The 23,047-nt window shown below is 30.6% G+C and overlaps 1 protein-coding gene across 2 annotated transcripts in view; it reads left to right on the forward strand.

The window, feature by feature from the left end:
• Positions 1-23,047, forward strand: part of Klhl1 (kelch like family member 1) — a 358,829-nt gene that overhangs the window by 245,337 nt on the left and 90,445 nt on the right. For both annotated transcript variants that reach the window (XM_076872388.2, XM_076872389.2), the window contains one exon: positions 20,066-20,290. In XM_076872388.2, coding sequence (XP_076728503.2) covers positions 20,066-20,290 — 225 coding nt within the window. The remainder of the gene's footprint in view (positions 1-20,065; positions 20,291-23,047) is intronic.

Consider the following 23,047-nt stretch of genomic DNA (forward strand, 5'->3'; position numbering starts at 1 on the left):
GGGATAGTTTGATACACGATAATCCATCATGGTTAAAAGCAGAGACATCTGTGTTTTTAATATGATCATTTTCTATGTGAATCTCAAATTCTCTCAGATTTTTATGATAAATTCTATATAGTTTTCACCTTACTTGCTTTTATTTATTTACTTATTGCTTCATGTATTACTTCTTACCTATAGAAATCCATTTGCCTTAGTATTCATAGGTGGTTTGTTTCAGGACCCACTCAGATACAAAAATTCAGAGATGTTCAAATCACTTATATAAAATGTCACACTATTTGCCTATAACCAATACATATCCTGTTGCATGTGTTAAATCATCTCTAGGTTACTACATTACTTACTAATATAATGTAAGTGCTATGTAAATATTGGTTATAATATATTGTTTAGTTAATATTAACAAGAAAAAAATTCTGTACATGTTTAATAAACATGTAAATTTTTCCCCTAATATTTTCTATCCCTAATTTGTTGAACCCATGGCTGACTATATTTCAGGTTTATTTCATATCATGTAGCTAATAATGCCAATACCTAAAAGCTTTGGGGGAGTAAATCTACTGTTTGTTGTTTCTAATATTCTCACTCATGTTAGTTTTATTCTTTGTGTGTTGAATAATGTTATTTTGAAATCATATTAATTTTCTTTACTCTTTGAACTTTTGCAGGCCTAAATTACAGATGTTTTTCTCCAATATAAATGAGTCTGCTTTAACCCTGAACCAAGGGTACCCTTAGATCCCTGTCAGCCTTCCTCAATGAATCAGGCTTAATGCAGTGACTGTGGTTCCCTCTTCTCCCACCTTCTGTCAGGCCAAAGGCAGATGCTCCAGATCTCATCAAGGGTATACATTGTATACCCATCTGTCCTCTGAAAGTGCTGGCTTCTATGTGAATTTAGTTCCCAGATCTCCCATCACTGTTTTTTCAGCTACTTGACTGTACCCTTGAATATTTCTCTTATTTTCACTTGAGTATAACAATGCAAAAAATTATTCAAGGTGAATGTAAATAGTGATTGTGCTCTGTGTATGGATTTTAAATGTTTGAGACCATAAATACGTTTAACCTGATTACACAATGTACACATGTGTAAAACATCACATGGTACGTATAGTCAGTCAGCTTTCTGTCACTTTACGAAAATGCTTGAGAAACAAAAGGAAGAAAGGTTTATTTTGGTTAGTGGCATCAGAGGTTTTAGGCCATAGTTGATTGGCCCTGTTGCTTTAAATTTATGGTAGCAAAGTATATATGGTAGCATGATTGGAGTGCATCTTGGAGAAAGTGGTAAATAGCAAAGAAAGAAAGACAGGAAGGGGATGGGGTACAAATATCCTCTTCAAGAGCACACCCACTAATGACCTGACTTTGTTCCATTAAGCCCACCTACCAAAGTTTTCTTCACCTCCCAATAGTGCAGATTGATAACCAGCCTAACATATGGCTTTTGGGGAACCCTCCAGATTCAAACTATAGCAATACTCCATTAGTAAACATGCAGATTTTATGTTTTGTGTATCTGCAGAATATTCATTTAGTTTAAAAAATTTATTGTAATTTGCCCAGGTGTACTGGAGTTATAATATTAGGGCATTTCAGCATAAGCCTTCAATTTTCAATGGACAGAAATCTCCTGGGGGAGTAAATCTACTGTTTGTTGTTTCTGATATTCTCAGAAATATTGGGTTTATGTTTTGCTTTGTTTCATTTCATATATTTTGAGATTTTCACTATAGAATTTTTCTGTTTTTTGTCTTATAACTTTTGGAAATTTAATGTCATGTTTACAGTTAAACTATTAACAACTTACACTATTTCAGTCTTGTTACATATTTGTGAAAGAGACTGTGATATTTCTAAGCTTAATTAAGTTTGGAGTATTCACAAATTTGGAAGTATTATATTCACAGTTCTATATTTTACATCTATATTTTATATCTCAAAGTATTAAATTATATTATGTATTAAATTAGAGGAGCTCTTATAATGATCATTTATTAAATATTTGATTCAATCCCACACATCTTCTAAAAATTATTGTAATTCAAAATAAATAGAAATCAATACAAGTCTTAGATCTGAGGAATCATTAGGTAACATTCAGACCTATAATCAAAACTTTATGTTTACCAATTTGTTCTACATTAATTCTCACATGTATACAAGAAACATTAGGTTTGAAGTGTAATATACTATTTATCAGCATAAAATTTGTATTAATATGAAATCTACCCATATTTAGAATATTTTAAAGATTGAAGACAAATCAAGTAGAAAATTATTGTTACCTAAAAACTTTTCCCATTTCTGTACTTCAAGCAGAAAACAACATTATGGATCAAGAATATTTGTCCTCAGTAACTGATAATTTGGAATTAATAAAATGATTTCATCTATGGAATATATTTTAAACACCGACAGCCATATACCACCATATAAAAAATTTAATTACTTCCTATAACAAACTTATGTTGAGAGTATTTTTCTAGATTATTTTCATTATGATGAAGGTTAAGAAACTTTCTTAATTTCTACCATTTAATAGTTAAGAGGAAGAGTAAATCTAGGGGCTGTATAAAAAATGAATTCTTTTTACCCTTTTTTCCACATTTCACCTGAAATATGATAAAATGATTTTATTAAATGCCAGGAAAATTCCTGCCATAATATAAAACTTACTATATTTTCTTTAAGTTTTATTAAAGATAATACCTACTTCTCTAATGCATTAAGTAAATAAAAAATCCCAGACCAGCTGAATAAAGTCTATTTTATGATTTTGGAGAAAATGTTAAGAATATAAAAATGAAAAAACTGAATATACTCTATAATAGTTATTCCCTTACATGTTTTGTAAATTAATTTTATGCACACAAAATTATTCAAAAACAGTTATAAATACTATGAAGTTAGTATTTTTAAATTACAAAATGCATATATGAACATCTTAAAATTTCATGTGTATGACTACACATTTGCAAAGCTATATTTAGTGTATTCTTGTTAGAATAAAATGTCTTGCTATAACAAAACAGTTTTTAAATTTAATTTTTGTTTTCATGTTTTTTCCTCAAAGAATAATTTATGTGAAAAAAGCAACTTTTGTATTTTTAATTGACAAATAAAAATAGCACATATCTATAGTGTATAACAGGATGCTTTATGTATTGTATAATGGCTAAGTCAAACCATCTAACATATGCATTTTTTATTGAGAAAACTTAAAAATCTCTGTCCTGCTAATTTCTAAGTAGAAAATACATTATTACTATATTCATGGTGTTATGCAATATATTTCTTGAATTCCTACTCCTTTTCTAAATAAAATTTTGTATCTTTGGCTAACAATTCCCCAAGCAACACCATCTACCTCCACCTCTGGTAACCACCATCCTGCTCTCTACTTCTTTTCAGATCTCATATACAAGTGAGATTATACAATATTTTACCTTTCTTTGCCTCTCTTACTTCACTTAACACAGTGTTCACTGAAGGAAAGAAATTTTAGATATTAAATATAAAGATCCATTTTTTTCTGTAACCAAGTATAATTAAGCTATAATATATAATATAATTGCTCAATAACAGTTCTACAATTCTATACAAGGTCACTGTATTTACTAATATAAGGAAAGTACTAATATTCTAGCTAGAATATACCCTTATTAGCTTCAAACTTCAGTTATCAGATTTTTTTTGCCCTTCATAGCTATTCAGTTATCACTGGCTGTCTGATTTACATCAGCATTTCCAGCCTCTTAACTGAAGCTTTATCACTTTATAGTTGCTGGAAAAAGATAATGCATGTACTTTTCCAAGGGATTTATTGTTCTTAGGATACAGCCAAATGCTAGATAATGATCTCCCAGTTCCAAGATCTCCTCAATCCCACTGACCCAGCTCATTGCTGTCAAATTAATGAATCAAGACATTCACTATGATTATTAATCAAAAATGTGAATTAAAAATTAAAAGAATCTTCATTAGTTCACAATGTCTACCCAGTTTAACCCAATATTCTTTGTGCAGGCAATAACTTTCTTTCATCATATACTGTTCAAAATTTAACCACCACATTTTTGCTATTGTTCCTTCAAAAGGTCTTGACATAAACTGATACTCCTTAGAACATTTCACCACTCACTTCCTCAGATTTGATGCTCGACAGTAATTGTAATATTATCTATATCCACATCCTACCTGCTTTTGCTCCCTTTCTTTGTCTAATTCAAATTTAAAACCCTCTAATCTTTGGCTATTCAGTAGCCTTACCAGTTATATTCAGTAGCCTTACCAGCTGTTTTTAATCCTTTTTTGCCCAAAATATTAGAAAATTTTAATATATAAAATTCAGAGTCATAAACTAAGCATCAGTATACTAATTGATCTTATATAGGTTTATGCTTTATAATTTTATCACATACTTATCCATCATTTCTGTACTCATCCAGCATTTTTATATGCATTTTTAAATTCTATAAAATTTATGGAAAAGAATACACTTCACCTAAACCACATCAGCATGCACATTATTAGCTAAATTTACATGTTTGTATAGATATTTTAACAAAATTTATATTCAACAATATACACAATCTTACATGTTCCTTTAAGTGAGTTTTGGCACATGTATACACCTTTGGAAGCTAAACCATTGCCATCATCCCAGAGAGCATTACCATTACCTCAGGCAGTTTCTTTATATGCTTTCCAAGTCTATCCTCCCTTCTGTACCTACAAAGACCACCCTAAACTATTTTGTAATTTAATTGTCTATTATTGATCTTCATATTAATGAAATCACACTTTGTACTCTTTTCTAAGACTCTTTCAATGAGCATAATATTCTTTGGTATTCATCTGTGTTGTGTATATCACTGCTTCATTCTTTTAATTGCTTAACAGCAATCTGTTTATCTATTATGGAGAACTGCGATGCTTCTAGTTTTAGCTATTATAAATAAATAAAGCTTCTGTGATCAGTCATGTACAAGTATTTTTGTAACCAATGCATATTTTAATTGAAAATATGCATATGTCGATATAAGACACATGCCTTGCAGAAAAATGATACATAGAAAATATTTTCTTACTTCTTTGAAACAATAGTATATCACTAAATTTTCAAAAGTTGTATTTTCATTATGTATAGTAAACTTGTTTGCTTTTTCATGACTGTTTTCTATTAATAATATTTCAAACATTGCATAACAACCTGTGCATATTTGGCATTTTTATACATATGAGATACTCTTTGTTATACCAGAATTATAAACTATATTTTAATTTTATGTCAAAGCTTTTGAAACATGTTGTGAGCTGTATTTCACACTCAAGTAGTTTTGATTACTGACTTTTAAAGAATGCTTTTAGGAGCATGTACCACTTAATGTGGTTCAGAAGTATAAACAAACATTTCTACAAAATGATGTCTACATATAATGATATACCCAACAAGAGATGATCTAGTAGTAAGAGATAAATTCATGAATAAATATTCAAGTGAATAAGAACATTTAATTTATTCTATTACACTGGAGTCGTATTAACCATTCATACCACTCAGGAAATTCAACCACACCTGCTGAGAGGGAGAGAGGGTAATGACTTCAATGATGAGAGTGATGCCAAGCTCAGTTTCTCTAGAGTAAGCCATGGTGGGGGAAGTGAAAATGCTGATCCCTTAGGAAGGGCCAGTGTCTATGTGGTATGGAGAATACAGTTGTATATTTCTTAATAATTTTTCAATTCTGTATGAACACAAGTAATACAAAAGAAAACTAAATCTTTCATTTCATAACATAACAAGATACTAGACCAAAAATACATTTTCATACTAGATTCAAACTTTTAAAATTATATTTACAGCCAGGCACAGTGGTGCACACCTGTAATCCCAGCAGCTTGGGAGGCTAAGACAGGAGGATTGTGAGTTCAAAGTCAGCCTCAGCAAAAGCGAGGTGCTAAGCAACTCAGTGAAACCCAGTCTCTAAATAAAATACAAAATAGGGTTTGGGATGTAGCTCTGTGGTCAAGTGCCCCTGAGTTCAATAAATAAATAAAATTACATTTACATACACATGTGTATATTTATGTAAGTCCGTATTAATATGAATATATGAGAAATGTGTGGAATTTAAAAACAATTTAAATATTTCACCACTTTGGGTTTTATACTGACTTTTAGGTCTAATTCTGTACCAAAAATCTTGCATACCTTTGGATGCAGGATATTTTACTCATTTTAGTAAAATTCAAAGACTTGTGTGATTTTTGTCAGCTTTAGAAGATAATTACACATTCCAAATCTTGGTGCTTCTCATATACAAGATGGTAATATAGAATTATCTCTCTGTGACAGTTTAAGAAATGTCAACACAGGGGTACATGTAAAAATTTAAAATAAAAAGGAAGGCTGACTCAGTGAATTATGATCAAAGTCATATTTTGAAATATAATGATATTTATTATTCATTGCTGGTGATTTTTGCTCACACCTATACCTATAGGTGTGAGCAACAATCATTCCTTAGAGACAAAGCTTTAATTGTTTCATAGAACAAATCCATCTGAGAAGTAAGGTCTCACTATTAACTCAATAGTAACAAAGTCCCTTTTGAAAGTAAATTTATGAACAGGGTAAGTTCAGTTATAAAAGTATAAAGTTATACTTTGGTACAACTAATTTTTACATATATTTTTAAATCCACTTTCTTTATTATTCATTATATTTTAAGTTTTATATGCATCAAAAATTCAATAAGTCAACATCAGTTTTATCAAATAATAATTGAACTGAAAATATTTTATAGAAAATACATAAATAAATTATCTTCAAATTTATTACTTTTAATATTAATATCATAATGTTTTAGTCTGTGGTATTTTTGTTGCACATAATTTACAATTTTCTTTTTAAGTAGCTTGTTTACTAGAATTTCTATTACCAGTGTGAACAGTGTCAATGTCTACATCTGAAGTATGGATAGGAATAAACAATGGCTTCAAATATTGGCAGTCCAATTAACTCTAATTCTATCACATGAAACTATTTTATACTCATGTGTTAAATAGAAAATGTGTTTCAGGTAAAAGTGCTAATATTTGTTCTCCTAAACTAGGAAAAATGAATGTCTAAATAAATTTCTGGTCCAACAATTATAAAGTATTAATTATAAAGTAGAAGTGCAATTATATCCTTTCTGCTGCCAGTGGCTCAGACATTTCTTATGTTTCCAGATTAAACGCTGACTCTTTTCTGATTATCTAATAGTCCTACAAATATTTGAGCACCTGCAAATTTCCAGTTACTCTTCTTAATGTTGATGAACAAACTTTCTTATTGTTGATGAAAAACTCTGGCTTGCTTTAGCTTAAGTTATATTTAGGAAACTATAAACAAGTAAGTATAAAATACTTCATGTGATTATTAGGTATGGAGCAATATTAAGAAAGAAAAGTCATGGAACTTACAGAAGTGAGCACTGCTGCTATTTCATGTGTGCTGGTTGAGAAAGGCCACCGATAAATTAAATTGGATATTGCCAATTGCTATCTGGAAATTCCTCTTTTGAAAACAAAATAAACAGTTCTTCCATTTATTTGATCAGACAATATTTGTTATCATTTTCATTTTTTTCTAACATTTATATTTTATGGTACTTTAAAGGCAGAGGTTGTCAAACTGGCCTTCAGGCCAAATCTAGTCTCCCATATATTTTGTATGGTTTGTGCACTACAAATTTTACATTTTAATAGTTAAAAAATAAAAAATAAATAAAATTTCATGATGAAATTTAAATTTCTTGAAATTCAAATTTCAGAAACATAAAGTTTTATTGAACATTGCTTATTTCCTCTTTTCTTTCAGTCTTTTCATGGTCATGGGATTCAACAAAGAAACCTATAAGGTGACCCACAAAGCCTATGATTTTTGCTATTGAGCCTTTTACCTAAACAAGCTTTAGAACTCCCATTAAAGAAAATAAACTTCTTCCCCAATTTATAGGAAACCTGTGAAACAAATGTCAAATTCATTTGACCCATATCTACTTTATCAGCACCAGGAGTGGGAAGTTTCTGAGTATGTTTAGAATGCCACACTAGAGGCCACCTCTGATCTTACTTATCTACCTAAAATCAGTCTTTTGTTTTTGTTTTTCTTTTGCTTTTTTTTTTTAGATATTGAGAGCAAATTCATACTGCATGGCCCTGACACAAGAAGCCTAGTAGTTCTATGAAAGATGAGGTTATATCTCCAACAGCAACAACTCTCAACTATCTGGGTTTTGAAAACTGCAGTTCCAGTGTAGTTTCACTTCCAGTATTAGTCTTTTTACTTTTTATACTGCACTTACATCTTCATTGAATGCCAATTCTTTTTCAATTATCTGGGTGTGTGTGTGTGTGTGTGTGTGTGTGTGTGTGTGTGTTTGTGTAATATTACAGTGGGTTTATTTCCAGAAAACCAAAAGGAAACAGAAAACTTGTTCATTGCATCAATAAAAATCACCTATACACTTAGAAAGAGGTGACATGATGAATTACTAATTATGATGTGTTTCTCTGAAGTGGTAATTTGTAGATTGGAGAACTAGCAGCTATATTTGAATTCAAAGTAAATACAGTGAATTAGTAACTCAGATATAAACCCTGTTATTGGGTAACTGGTGTTCTTTTATTAATCAGTAGTAAATGAAATTCATGGATATCAGAACCAATACTGACTGTGTTTGAGAAAATATTAAAATTTGCTACTTGATAACAAAAAAAAAGAGGACTGGAATGTCAGGTTATAGGTCTAACAGTCACTGCAAGGTCCAACTAATAGGCACAGACTTATAAAGAAGCAGGTGTCCTTTGATTTGGCTGAAGGGGAATCGAGATTCTGAGAGGACCTGCTCTTTCGTGGACACAAAATAGCCACAGTGCACTTTTATACATAGAGGATAGCAGGTGAGAAGAAAGCCATTCTGACAGACTATTTAATTTCAAAGAAAGAATAAAGAAGGTTAAAAGCTGAGAATTACTCAAAATGGCATACTTTTGAGAATGCAATAGAGAAATTAAGAAAATTGCATTATTACATTGTTCTGTTTTACTCTATGCATGATAACCGTGGACCCTGGATGGAGCCTGATGAAAGTAATGCCAGGTATGCTGATGGCACAGTAGTGGTGACTGCTCCTGTAGACAGTGATCAGCTGAGTAGATGGGTAAAGGAGAATTAGAAGCATCCCTTATTACATTTTTGCATTGCCTTCTTGTTGATTGCCTGGTTATAAACAAAGGTTAATTATTAACTTTGATAAACAACCAGATTGGTGTCTGATCAGCACCAAATATTGCTTGTGAAGTAAAAGCAAATGTTCTTCTTGCAGTTAATAAAAGAACATGATGGGAAGAAGATAAAGAAAAATATGAATGTATTAAATATTAACTATAAAATAAAAACATAATTTCTTAGGATCAGTCAATTATTTTATGAGTATAATCGTATTTTTATATTCAAGCCATGCCTTGAATTTTCACATATTTTAAAATAAGAAATTTCTTAACTTCATGAAAAAAATTTCTGATATATTTTCTTTCCATTCAAAAGACTTGATCAGATCTTTTTATACTGAATTTGCCTTTTTTGTATAATTATCCACTTTTTTTGTTGAAAGGGCAAAAATGGGAAGTGAAATATCTAGGTGAAATTAACCATCTTGACCTGATTTTTACTTCTGTGACTTGAACTGGAAAATATATATTATCTAGAATTTTTATTTATTTTTTATTTTTTTTATTGGTTGCTCAAAACATTACAATGATCTTGACATATCATATATCATACGTTTGATTTAATTGGGGTATTAATTCTTATATTTCCCAAGTATACAGATTGCAGGATCACATTGGTTATACAGCCACATTTATACATATTGCCATACTAGTGTCTGTTGTATTCTGCTGCCTTAATTTTTAAAGCGCAAGTTTTCACTTCTGTAATTCCAAAATCAGTTAATTTTTAAAGCATTTTACTCACTAATAATCATCATATGGCTTTAGGGAAATAATTCACTTACAATTCTGTGCCAAGAAACCTGAGCATTTGCAATTAGGCAGTTGAAATAACTTTAAAGTGCTGTATGACATTTTCTGAAGAAAAGCAATATAAAAAAGAAACCTTTTTTTTTTTTCATCTTTGCCCTTTAAGTATCTCCCTACTTGATTCCTGTCTCAGTAACCCCATTCAGTCACTTTGGTTCCACTTCAGCACTCTTTCTTTGAACTTGAACTATATCATTGGAGATTGCCAGTTCAAGGTCACCAGTTTGCAGAAAGCTGAAGAAGCAACTCAAAACCCTGAATAACATCTTGTCAGCCAAAGACCAGTTAGCTTTTTCACATACAAAGAACTGTCTTCTGAAATAGATATCCACTTACTATTGTTGCAACGGGATATTTTATTGGAGAATCATGCTTCCCCATGTGTCCCAAGGGAAGAAAAAGCCATGCTATCAGTTTCCTTAACAATGTTTAGAGTTAGGGAAGAAGCTCATGTGTTAAGTTAAATTCTTGTTTGTATCCTTCCTAGTGAGTCTGTAGACAAGGGACTTTCAGCTCCCTGAAGTCATGTTCTTTATCCAGTTGTGAAAGGAGACTGTTAGGTGGATAGTGAATCAACTGTCAGTGAAGTTGCCTTTATTTGACAGCCTTATCTTTACTAGAAAAAGACAAATTTTAGTGACTAACCTGTAACCATTTCAAGTAGCTTTTCTGAGGATAGCTCAAAGTTAAAATTATTCTGAATTTAATCTAATGGAAACTTTATTTTCTCCTTAATAGAGGATTTGGACCACACCATTATGCATTGTATAGGTCTTTCAAGAAATACAGATCAAGTATGAAATTATTCATGTTATGATGAAGTGCCCACCATTATTATATATTCTCAATATATTAAATAAATAAATCTCAATATATTTGTGGTCAATCTCCCTGTAAATGTAAAATATATTTGTGGTCAATCTCCCTGTAAATGTACTATAAATGATAATAAATACTTCTTTTCTCCACACCAACTCTCCTTTTATAGATCCACAGGGGAATAAGTCTGAGTGTATTTTTGCATATGTTTCACGAATACCTGATTTTAATCTTTCAATGTGTGCCTATTCTCTGGCACAGGAGACTCCCTAGAGCTATGTAAATTACCTCTATGACATAGACTCTCAGAGAATAGGAAGTAAAAGATTTAGAGATAGTAGAAGTTACTATCCTATTACCTAATGTGGCATTATTAATGTAATCCTTCATTCTAAAATGAACAAACTTAGTGAATCACAAAGATTCTTCAATTAATACATCTCTGTGAAGGTGCATGCTCATTTTTGAAAAAGGAAAAAAAAAGTATTTTCCAAAGGTTTATAACTTAGGTGGAGATTAATGAACCTCATATTCTGGTACTGCATTTCTATAAGACTTGTATTTTTGCTGTACAGCAACAATACTGGAACCCAATTGTCATGAAAGCTTTCTTTTCCTTCCATTCATCAGTGTCCAGACTTTCAACAAAGGTTAGAATAATTGTAGTCATTATCTTACAGAAGGTATTTATGGGGATATAGGGTATTTTCATAATAATGAATAATTTATGGATAGCCAGGGCTTGGTTCATTTTTTGCGAATGGTATGAATTATGAAAACAAATATTTAATGTGAAAATGTGAAACAATATGATTTTAATGAGCATTTACCAAGAGGAAAAATACACATATACTCATAATAATATTTTAATGTGGGTGTTCATTAATTGTAAAGTTATTTTAAATTGAAACTCTTTGCTATAAAAAAGTAGATGAGTAGAAATCATACAGTTAATAAGTTTAAATTTTGGCTTTCCTTTTTGAAGTCTCTATCCTGTAATGCCATTAGCAACACCAGAGGCTGCTTTTAAAAACAATGAATTAGAAGTTCAACTATAGAACTTGCTAAAATGCTTAAAATAGGATACACATTAAAAATTCAATTTACCCCAGTTCCTGAATTTACTGCATATTTAAATACATATACACACACATACACACACACCTCCTAAAAATGTTTGTATTGACTTAATGCTGACATTCTGGTTTTGATGTGAACATACAAATTTTATATTTTTGAAATCTGTTGGAAATCTAATTCAACTTTTTAATGATAGGAAAGTTAAGTAAATTTTCTGATATTATTCATAATAAATGAATTCCTACAAAATGCCTGCTAATATCTCTGGCATGTTTTCTATTTTAATATTTTCATTTTTCTTGACTTACACAATATTTATATCTCCATTTACATTTATTTTGTTGCTTATATTCTCAGGGTTTTTTGTTTGCTACTATTTGTGTAATTTTAATATATTTTATATGTAGGTAGATAGTAGTCATATATTTATTAATAAATAATTTATAACTTCTGAGTTTTGTGATTTTTTTTCTGATAGACCTTTTATCACAGGTCCAATAAGAAGTGAAATTTTATTGCCTACTTTTTTATCTTCAGGAACACCCAAGTTTTTGTTTTGTTTTGTTTTGTTTTTTAATGACTGTGGCTATGACTCTTGAAGGTCACTTAGGCTTTCCTTTCTTAATTAATATATATGAAGCCCTGAGAGGAAAACCAAAGACTAATTGGGTTCTGTGGTCATTTAGCTGTTCGTGCATCATAGGCTCACTTAAAATGCATTCTGGAATAAGTAGTAAGGCAGGACTCAAAGTTTGCTTTTCTCAAAAGGATAATGATTTATATTTTTACATAATAAATATTTTCCATGAATGCATACAGCCAATTTTATTATATTTAAAATACCCATGTCTGGTTATTTCTGGCTTTCTCTGCAGATTCATTAATATAACCAATTTATTTCATAAGTAACTTTAAAAAAATCTCTACAGTTATGCAGTAGTTTTAAATGTCAGGTAAGGTATTTTTCTCTTCAGTACTGCTACACTGTATCAGAGTTTACCTGTCTTTAAAAATTTTTGCAAATTGGTGCAGCCAATATGGAAAGCAGTGTGGATATCCCTTGGAACATTGGAAAGAGAGCCACCATTTGACCCAGCTATCCTTGATCTATACCCAAAGGACTTCAAAACAGCATACTACAGGGACACAGCCACATTAATGTTTATAGCAGCACAATTCATAATAGGTAAATTGTGGAACCAACCTAGATGCCCTTCAGTATTGAGTGGATAAAACAAATGTGGCATATATACACAATGGAATATTACTCAGCAATAAAAGAAAATAAAGTCATAGAATTTGTAGGTAAATGGATGGAGTTGGAGAAGATAATGCTAAGTGAAGTTAGCCAATCCCAAAAAACAAATGCCAAACATTTTCTCTGATATAAGGAGGCTGATTCATAGTGGAGTAAGGAGGTGGAGCATGGGAGAGATAGAGGAACTCTAGAAAGGGCAGAGGGATTGGAGGGTTAGGGAGGGGGCAGGGGGTTAGAAATGATGGTGGAATGTGATGGATATTATTATCCAAAGTACATGTATGAAGACACGAATTGGTGTGAATATATTTTGTATACAGAAATATGAAAAAATTTTGCGCTTTATGTGTAATATGAATTATAATGCATTCCACTATCATATATAAATTTTTAAAAATGGAAAAAAAAATTTATGCTGGAAATACTTAAAATTCATGAATTTATGTTGACAGTTTTTTTCTTAGTCATCCGTTTTCATTATCTGATTCGTATTTCTCACTAGTGATGTTAGTCTAAATGGGTGAATATATTTGATATAATAAATACAACAAAATAGCACCTTAAAAATATTTCTTAATGTTTTACATTTGAATTTTCACAGTAATGCCTATACAACTTTATAAATATCTTGTAAAGCATCATTTTCCATTAATTATGACTATATAATATAGTAATAATATCCACAAAAAGTCATCTCATTGAAAATCAGTATAGTTTTTACCATTCATTCAACTGACATCTCTCAGTAGTGTTTTAAACCATCTAGTACAGTCATTTAACTTGCTGATTTTATTTTCACTTAATTTACTCTTAGTGTTGCTATGTTGAATAGATTCTCCTATTCACAAACTAGGTGACTTTAATTTTTATAAAGAAATCATATTGACTTTGATTTTTGCCTTTCTGATTTGCCAACTTCCATACATCATTTTAAAGGCAATAATTTTTAATTTTTAGTTATTGAGGTAGATTATTACATACAGATAACACAACATTTTCCCTATATTTTTCTATCTCTTGGCTATGGTCCACAAGGTAGGAATTCTGTTTGTATTTTCTGAGTTTAATGAATTTAGTTTAAGCATAATGCTGGATTTTCAAAATTTATATACCTTCTTCAAAATTATATGTTAAACTTAATGATAAGGGCTGGGGATGTGGCTCAAGTGGTAGCGCGCTCGTCTGGCATGCATGCGGCCCCGGTTCGATCCTCAGCACCACATACAAAGATATTGTGTCTGCTGAAAACTAAAAAATAAATATTAAAATTCTCTCTCTCTCTCTCTCTCTCTCTCTCTCTCTCTCTCTCTCTCTCTCCCTTAAAAAAAAAAAAACTTAATGACAAATTTGTGTGTGTGTGTGTATATATATATATATATATATATATCCACAATTGGTCTATAACTCTTATAGAAAATAAAATTTCTATCACTGCTTAAAAAGTGTTTTCCCTGCAATGATACATTTTATATTAGTATAATAAATGTCATTCCACAACCATACTTTTCACAACTACATGGATATGTAAAAGTCAATGAACTGCTTATCCTATGAAAAATTCAAGAAATAAGTAATTGATTGTAATCATATTCTCTTTAAAGTTTTAAGTCTTATGTTTTATGTATTATTAATAGTATCTTTGGTTTCAATTTTTTTCAAAAATTCGTCTCAGTATTTGCTGCTTAGAAAGAATACATCTCACATAATTTAACCTTTTCTTAACAATTTGATAGTATAAAGACCAACATCAGTGTTGAACTAGAAAGCTCTTTAGACATTTTATAGTTCAGTTTTTTTTCCATAGAGTAGTCATAAATGATTGTTCTGTGTTAATTTAATGCATTTCCCCCCTGGTTACTCACTTAGTGTCAACTATTGCTGCTTTCAGCTGCCCCAGATCATCCTAATTTATGGGTTTGTAAAAAGGCTTCCAAGTCAGGTAGCTGAGTTTATTAATATTGCATTAAAATTATAGTAAAAAAGCTTTGTGAGAAGACCTGAGGGCCTTTCTGGTGTGTTGAATAAAAGAACTTTATCTTCTTTATAGGAGCTTTTTGTGACAACTATTTTGTCAATTCAAAAAAATTTATCAGTTAATTCTACACTGTATTCAAGATAAATGAAGTTGCTAACTATTTGAATTATATATAATGGCAAAAGTCCTGCCATCTATAATTCCAAAGTAGAATGTGCAAGCATTAATTCCTCTCATTCTTGTCCCCCAAATATTTATATTTGTCTCTAAAGAAACTCAGAATTGTGCTTTGATAGCATCTTGAGCACTTTTTCCCTGTTTTATATTTTGAGAACCATCTGTTTACTTTTTCATGAAGGAAATACTTTTGTATTTGTTTTGTATCTAATACCATCTAGTTTTGTTATTGATCTTGGAAAACAAATAATTTACAGATTATACAAATACAAATTAAAATGAACTAACATTTCTTCCTTCATGGTGCAGTAATTTACTACACATATAATTGCTTGAAGCAGGTGCCATGTATTTGCTCAAATTTCTGTGCTTAGAAGTCTGGGATGGCAGGTTTGGATGCTCTGCTCAAGACCTCAAGAATCAAGGTTCACTAGACTGTACTATGGAGCTCATTCAGATTGTTGACATAATTCTTTCCTTGTGATTGAATTAAGGTGCTATTTTCTTGCTGGGGGTTAGGTAGGGATTGCTCTCACCTCGTTTCATCTTCAAACCCACCAATACCAAGTTGAGTCCTGTTCAAACTACAAAATTTTCTGATTTTATCTTTTATAACTAACTGGAGAAACAATTCCATATTTAAGGGATTATATAATCAGGGCCACCCAGGTAATATACCTATCATAATACGTAAAAAAATATGTAAAAAAGTAATTCCAAACAATTTATATCTCATAATTTTCATTGGTATTATGACTACTTTTTATAGAAAATGGTCATTTTAGGATCATTTATTCTAAGTCACACAACCAAAAAAATACAAAATTTTAGATTACTATAAATTCTAAAATATTAACCATACTAACCATTACCAGGCACATATTGATAATAAATGAATTATGAAATATATAAAATTACACATATGTGTAGTCTTACCAATAAAGTCTCAAAAATATATATCTAGTTTTATTTCATGTTCTTTACATACTGAGAGTTGAGTTTCCCCTTACAATTAAAAAATATTACATTGTTAGAATGCCATACCAGTTGCTTTATAGTTCATTTAATTATAATAAATATTATACAAAATAATTTTATTACTATACAAAGTGATAGCTCACAGAATGACAGCAATATTCCCTTCTAAGAGACAATGTAGGCTTCAAAATGATTTAACAAGCTAGTCTAGAATTTAAGATTTAATGGCTCCTAATAATAGTCATCTAAGACTAGTCATGATATGTTTATGTTTTAATGGACTTAAATATTATTATAAATTGGTTGCATACCTTCATTATTTGGAGATTTCAAGTTACAAAAATCTAGATTTCTGCCTCTTCTTAATTAGTTGGATCAATTGGCAATACTAATCCAAAATTTCTAATGGCAATAAAACAAGGACAATTTTTACCTTTAGATAATGTGAGTGTTCTCCAGTTTACAGAAATTGTCAGCACTTCATTGGACACACATTTTATTTTATTTTTTATTTTGGAAAATTGTGAAAAGTTTCATTACTAATGAACACCAAAGTAACTATGTCCTAAAATAAATCTTGCATGTTTTCTAAAGGAATTGCTTATCAACATAATGGCCCACTCTTATTCATACTGTTGTTTTAATCTATTGCAGTAGTTGTCTTTAAGAAACAGCAAAGGCTAAAATTCTTCTGGAAATAATGAAGGGAATATATTTACCCTTACAAATAAAGAAAAATAACAACTTACAAAATAATAAAGTAAAAATAAGCATAATAAATAAATAAGAAAGTTAGTAACTTTATATAAACAGATAATTAAGTAGACTGTTGAGATCATTTTTTAAAAACATTATTACTAATGATTTTATCAGAAAAAGAAACATATGCTTCTTTGTCATTGTTAAAAGACAGATAAAATACTTAAAATACATGGTGACTGAATAAGATTATGATGAATTACATTGATTAGTACAATTTGCTCTAAAAATAGAAATGATTCATTATCACTATTATTATTGAACTTTTGGTAACTAAGCATAATTGAAGAGAGTAATGAAAATAGGCCTTTATTTCCAGGAAAATCAGGAATGGCTTCCCCCAAATGTCTATATTCTAATCTCTGGAATCTGTGGATATGCTAGATTATATAGCAAATGAGGATTAAATTTATGAAAGAAAAATTGAGATTGCTAATCAGGGACATTAGCATAAACATATTATATTTATCTGCATTAAGCTGTCAAATCAAGTTAGGGTGATTCAGTGTAATCACAATGGTCAGTGTCAGAAAAACACAGTGTTGCTGGCTTTAAGCATAGCAATAGGAATATAAACATCCAAAAGACAAGAAAGCAGTTTTTCCCAAGACTTCTGAAAGAACAGAGGGCTGCCAACACTGTGTTTCAGATTCTGGCCTCCAGAACCGTAAAATGATAAATTTGTGTTATTTATACCACTAAGTTTGAGATTTTTGCTTTTACAGCAATCATATGGAATTAGTACAGATTCTAATTTGAAACATGAAGGCAGGAATAAGCTGCTATTTTCGCTGTAGCAACTTTTGAAAACGGAAGTTAGTAAAATCCCCTGTAATGTATTGAAATGTTAAGACATATTTATCTTATTTGGATAAGGCTTTGACATCCACAACAAGTGCTCAATTTTCCCTTATGAAGAACAATTCCTTTGGTTATTCAGGAACCATTAACTTCACCCATTCACAACTGTTTCTACTGAGGTATATAACTGCATCTCAAATTCTCTATAGAGATTTTAAGCAATGTTTTGGAAATTCAGAGAACTATCAGGTATTCACATGCTTTCTTGTTCATTCACACCCAAATAATACGAGTTTAATGAGGCTGGATGTATTAAAATTAGGTTATATTCTTTCTTTTGCCACTATTCTCAATAACTGCAAGAAGCAGGCTCTTGTATATTACTTCTTTATTTTTAATTAAGCATTCATAAAATAGGAATACTGTTGAACTTTGAAAATTCAGATGGCCTTGAAATATTCAACAAATGTAATTCACCTTGGAGTTTTGATTTATACATGGTGGAATAAAATATTCTCTATAAAATAGAATAAATATATTAAAAATATTAAATAAACACATTTGTTTAAAATACTATGTAAATGATAATAAATACTACAATATAATTTATGAACATTACAATTTATTACTATTCTAAAGATAATAATTGCCTCATAATGCTTCAAATGTAGTTGTATATGGAAATTAACTTCTATTTTTAGTTACATCAGAAAGCAGATTAAATGCATCTAATCCAGTATCTGTACTATTATAGCTATGATAGGTTTGAATAGAAATGGAGCATAAATTGTAAGTTTTACTTCAATTAGCAAAACTTCTGTTTCCAAGATGTTTATATTTGTTTTGTTCATTGCTTGTTAGGTTCTAAAATATAAATGAGTCCCCAAAGGAATGTTTTCCCTAGATTTGCAACCTTGTATTACAAGTGAAACAGATCTTCAGTGTTTGAAGTAAAAGTACACAAAAATATGGATATTTTTTGTGAGGGTGTTTAATCTTCAAAAAAAAAAAAAAAAAAGAAGAAGAAGTATTGGTGAATGTGTGTCTGCACAGTAAGACCAAATACTGAAGCACTATTATGATTAATAGCTGTATCATTTCATGTAAATACTTGTAAACTCATTCTTGGCAGACATTTTCAATGGGAATTGAATAACTAAACACATTAAAACAAGTCTCACCAGCAATTTAGCTTAGTACTTTAATTTTTGTTTTATTAATCAGTTATCAAATTCATAAATTTATATATAAAAATCTTTTAGATAAAAACGTTTTACTTTCAGATTATATAGCATGTTGGTAAGGATAGAAGAACATTTTATGTCACTAAATTTTATTAAGCTATTTTGCAGATCAATTTTAAAAACAGGTTAAAAAACATAGTAAATAGTTGATTAAATATCTTACAGTTGACTTCTAAAAATTCATTAAAGACATAAGACAAATTTAAAGAGAAACATAGTAATATTTTATTCAAGTACTGCTCTTTCAGAAATTTATACAAACAACACACACAGTTTAGTCATTGAAAAGGAATTGTCTGCCAGGCATAATGGTGCACGACTATAATACCAGTGACTTGGATCACAGGTTCAAAACCAACTGCAGCAACTTAGCGAGGCTGTAAGCATCCTGGTGAGACCCTGCTTTAAAATAAAAAATAGAAAAGAACCGGGATGTTGCCAGTAGTTAAGCACCCTTCAGTTCAATCCCTGGTACCAACCAAGAAAAAAAAAGGTATGTATGTTGGGGGGCTTGTCCAAGTTTCTTCAAATTGGAACTATGCCACTAAAATGGTAAACAGTGAGAGGTTTTAAAATCTACTAACAAAACTGTCATGCCTAACAATGTTTCTATTGAATCAATATTTTAACCTGAGAGCACTAGTAATTCAAAGAAATTGAACATTTGTGACTATTTTGATCATTAGTGTCTGACAAGAAAATAAAGTAGTTGAATTACTACTTCCTTTGTTTCTCTGCTGTTCTTTTCTTTAAGTAAAATGAATGTGACAACAGTTTTTTCACATCCTACTATGTACACTATCTTGGGGGCAGGCTTTATATTGGAATAGTAGCAATTCTTGATTATTTGATTTTATGTTTTATCAGGAGCTACAACCATAGAGAAATATGACCTCAGAACAAATTTGTGGATCCAGGCAGGGATGATGAACGGCAGGAGGTTGCAGTTTGGTGTGGCTGTTATTGATGACAAACTCTTTGTAATTGGAGGTCGAGATGGCTTAAAGACACTGAACACTGTTGAATGTTACAATCCCAAAACCAAGACCTGGACTGTCTTACCGCCAATGTCAACACATAGACATGGTCTAGGTAAGATCTCTTTATTGATATTACTATTGCAAACATGTTATTGATATGGTAATGATATAAATCATTTTTACATTTACACAAATTATAGGCTTATTTGAAGCATATTTTTTCTTCTAAATTCTTGACATTTTCCTGTTTTGATAAATGTGCACTAAACTATTGAGAGAGATGTTGAATTCACCAAAGACATCTAGACCTCAGACTGTCACTAAGGCTTTTGCAATCTGACTTTAATATATTTGATATTAAAAATATAGTGAGGAATCGCATAGAGGCAAAGTTAGTGCAGTTCAGAAGAAGAAATAGTTATTGCAAATTGAGTGAAGCTTAAGATGGCCTCTCCCATAGTGCTAGATAAGCAATTTTACCTGATTGTACTATTAATGGATTCCGCCTTGAAAACTCTGTGAGGAAAAGGGTAATACAGGTATAAAGAAACAGTGACATAACAGCTGGCACAGTGAATCAGTATGATAGGATTCATCTGGTCTCTACTATGGAGTAATTTGTAGAGTAAAGAGAACTATATTTGGATTCAGAAAATCCATGCATGAATCTTTAATTTACCAACTTATATATGCATGTATGGGGGCCAGCACTCAAAGTCAGTCTCAGTTACTGATTTGCCACCAATTCAAGTTTATTAAGTAATAACAATTAATAAAGATTATGAAATCACTTTGTAAATTATAAAGTTCTATGTAATGAGAAAAAAGAGAAATTTAATAAACACTAATGCTTGCTGAATTTGTACTTTGTATCAGGGTACTTGTAAGGAGAAGTGCAAATTACTATTTTCAAAGACTTGAAATATGCCAGGTAAATTACTGAATGGTTTTTTGTATGTTTAGAATATACATATTAAGGATATGTAAGGGTTTAATTGTAAATAAACAGACTGAAATATTCAGAGGAAAAAAATTGCAGAGCATTTCAAAAGCAACTATAAATAATCATTGTGTACTGAAGTGTTCAACAATTTACTTCCAATTTGTATCTATTCTCTTTTGAATTAAGCAAAATTAAATATATACATGTACATAGATAGATCAAAAAATACCTGTGAACTAAAGAATCATTTTTAATTCATATTAAGCTGGTTCATCTAAGTTTCTTTAGTATGCTCATAAGTAAAATCTAGGAACATTATTAAATGTCTGAGAATATTTTCAAAGTTCTAGACTTCTATTTTATATAAAAGTGTATTAATTATTTAAATCTCAATGGATCCAACTAATTTGTAATATGTATAAGAGCATCAATCCCAAATTATTTTTCCCCATATAATAAAAAAGTATCTTTTAGGACATACTTTTCTCTAAGTATAATTATAAATTGAAAGATTTGGGATTAAAAAAAAACTATATATGTTGTTTTTAGTAGCCAGCTAACTAACTACTTATGTTTCTGTGTTAGATAAATATAGAGAATAAGTACTCAGGATTGGAAGCATTAGAATGAAATATCTTCTTCCCCCTTTTGGTTTCCATCATTCAATTTCTTTCTATTAATATAGGATAAAAACTAATTGCATGCCAACAAAACATATTAAATCATTTTGACCAGAATATACTTTCAGTGGTATAGTTTCAGATGTAAAAGTATGTAGGATTAGGGTTTGCTTCAAATCCTACCACACAGATTGCTGACTCTTGAGACCTCAATGCTGAGCAGGATGACAAAGATGATTCTCTTAGACAGACTCTGGTAATGTGTCGAATTAATAACCCAGTGAAAATATGTATAGTTTTCTGTGAGGCTGCAAAGAAAACTATAAAGCAAGTACCATAGATAGCTGAAGTGTAATGCAGTGTTTCCCACAGGTTTTAGAGACCCACTTAAAACTCTAGTAGTCCAATATTTTCATGTCTAAGCCTTTCTTCTGTTTTGCTGTTGTTTCCATTTCATTTCCATTACCTGGATCATGTTGCCACTCTCTTTCATGTCAATGGTTTTCTCTGTTTTACTTGTTACTGGTTGTGAATTCTTGACACTTTTTAAAAAATTTTTATACATTTATTTTATTTATTTATTTTTATGTGGTGTTGAGGATCGAACCCAGGGCCTCGCACATATGAGGCGAGCGCTCTACTGCTGAGCCACAACCCCTGCCATTTTTTAAATAGTATCCTGCACTACTCTGAAGATCTAAACTGATTAGGTTAGTAATAAAATCATCACACAGAGCATATTTCTGAGCACAGTTCTCATCTCAAAATGTGTCAATGGCTTACAAAATCCCAGTATATACAAAACCGCCTTTGATTAGATAGTAATCCTGGTTCCAGTCAGTTGGAACCAGACTGAGAGGAATCCAAAACACATATCTGTGTGTTCTGTGTCCCCTCCTGTGGAAGAGTGCTTGCTCTATGACCATTCATATTCTTTTATAATCATCTGAGTCACAACAACTTCAACATTACATGTCATACCCATGTAAATAAAATCCTTGGCCTCAGATTCCTGATCCTCCTATATCAGATGAGTCTGCTTTATCTTTTTATGTCTTCCAGGGACTTTTAATTCATCAGTGTTGATATTTAATCCATCATGTCTTTTAAATTTTATTTAATCAGTTCTCTTTATTCCTTCCTGATAGATAAACTTAATATCCAGTCTTCAAAAATATGCTCAGTATGCATACATCATAATACTTACACCATGTATCAACATCTTAATGTGAGTAAATTATATTGTACATTGTAATAAGTCCTACTCAGAAATTCATCATAATCACTAATTGTATTAATCACTAAT

Source organism: Callospermophilus lateralis, chromosome 12 (assembly GCF_048772815.1).
Source record: "Callospermophilus lateralis isolate mCalLat2 chromosome 12, mCalLat2.hap1, whole genome shotgun sequence".
Taxonomy (NCBI): domain Eukaryota; kingdom Metazoa; phylum Chordata; class Mammalia; order Rodentia; family Sciuridae; genus Callospermophilus; species Callospermophilus lateralis.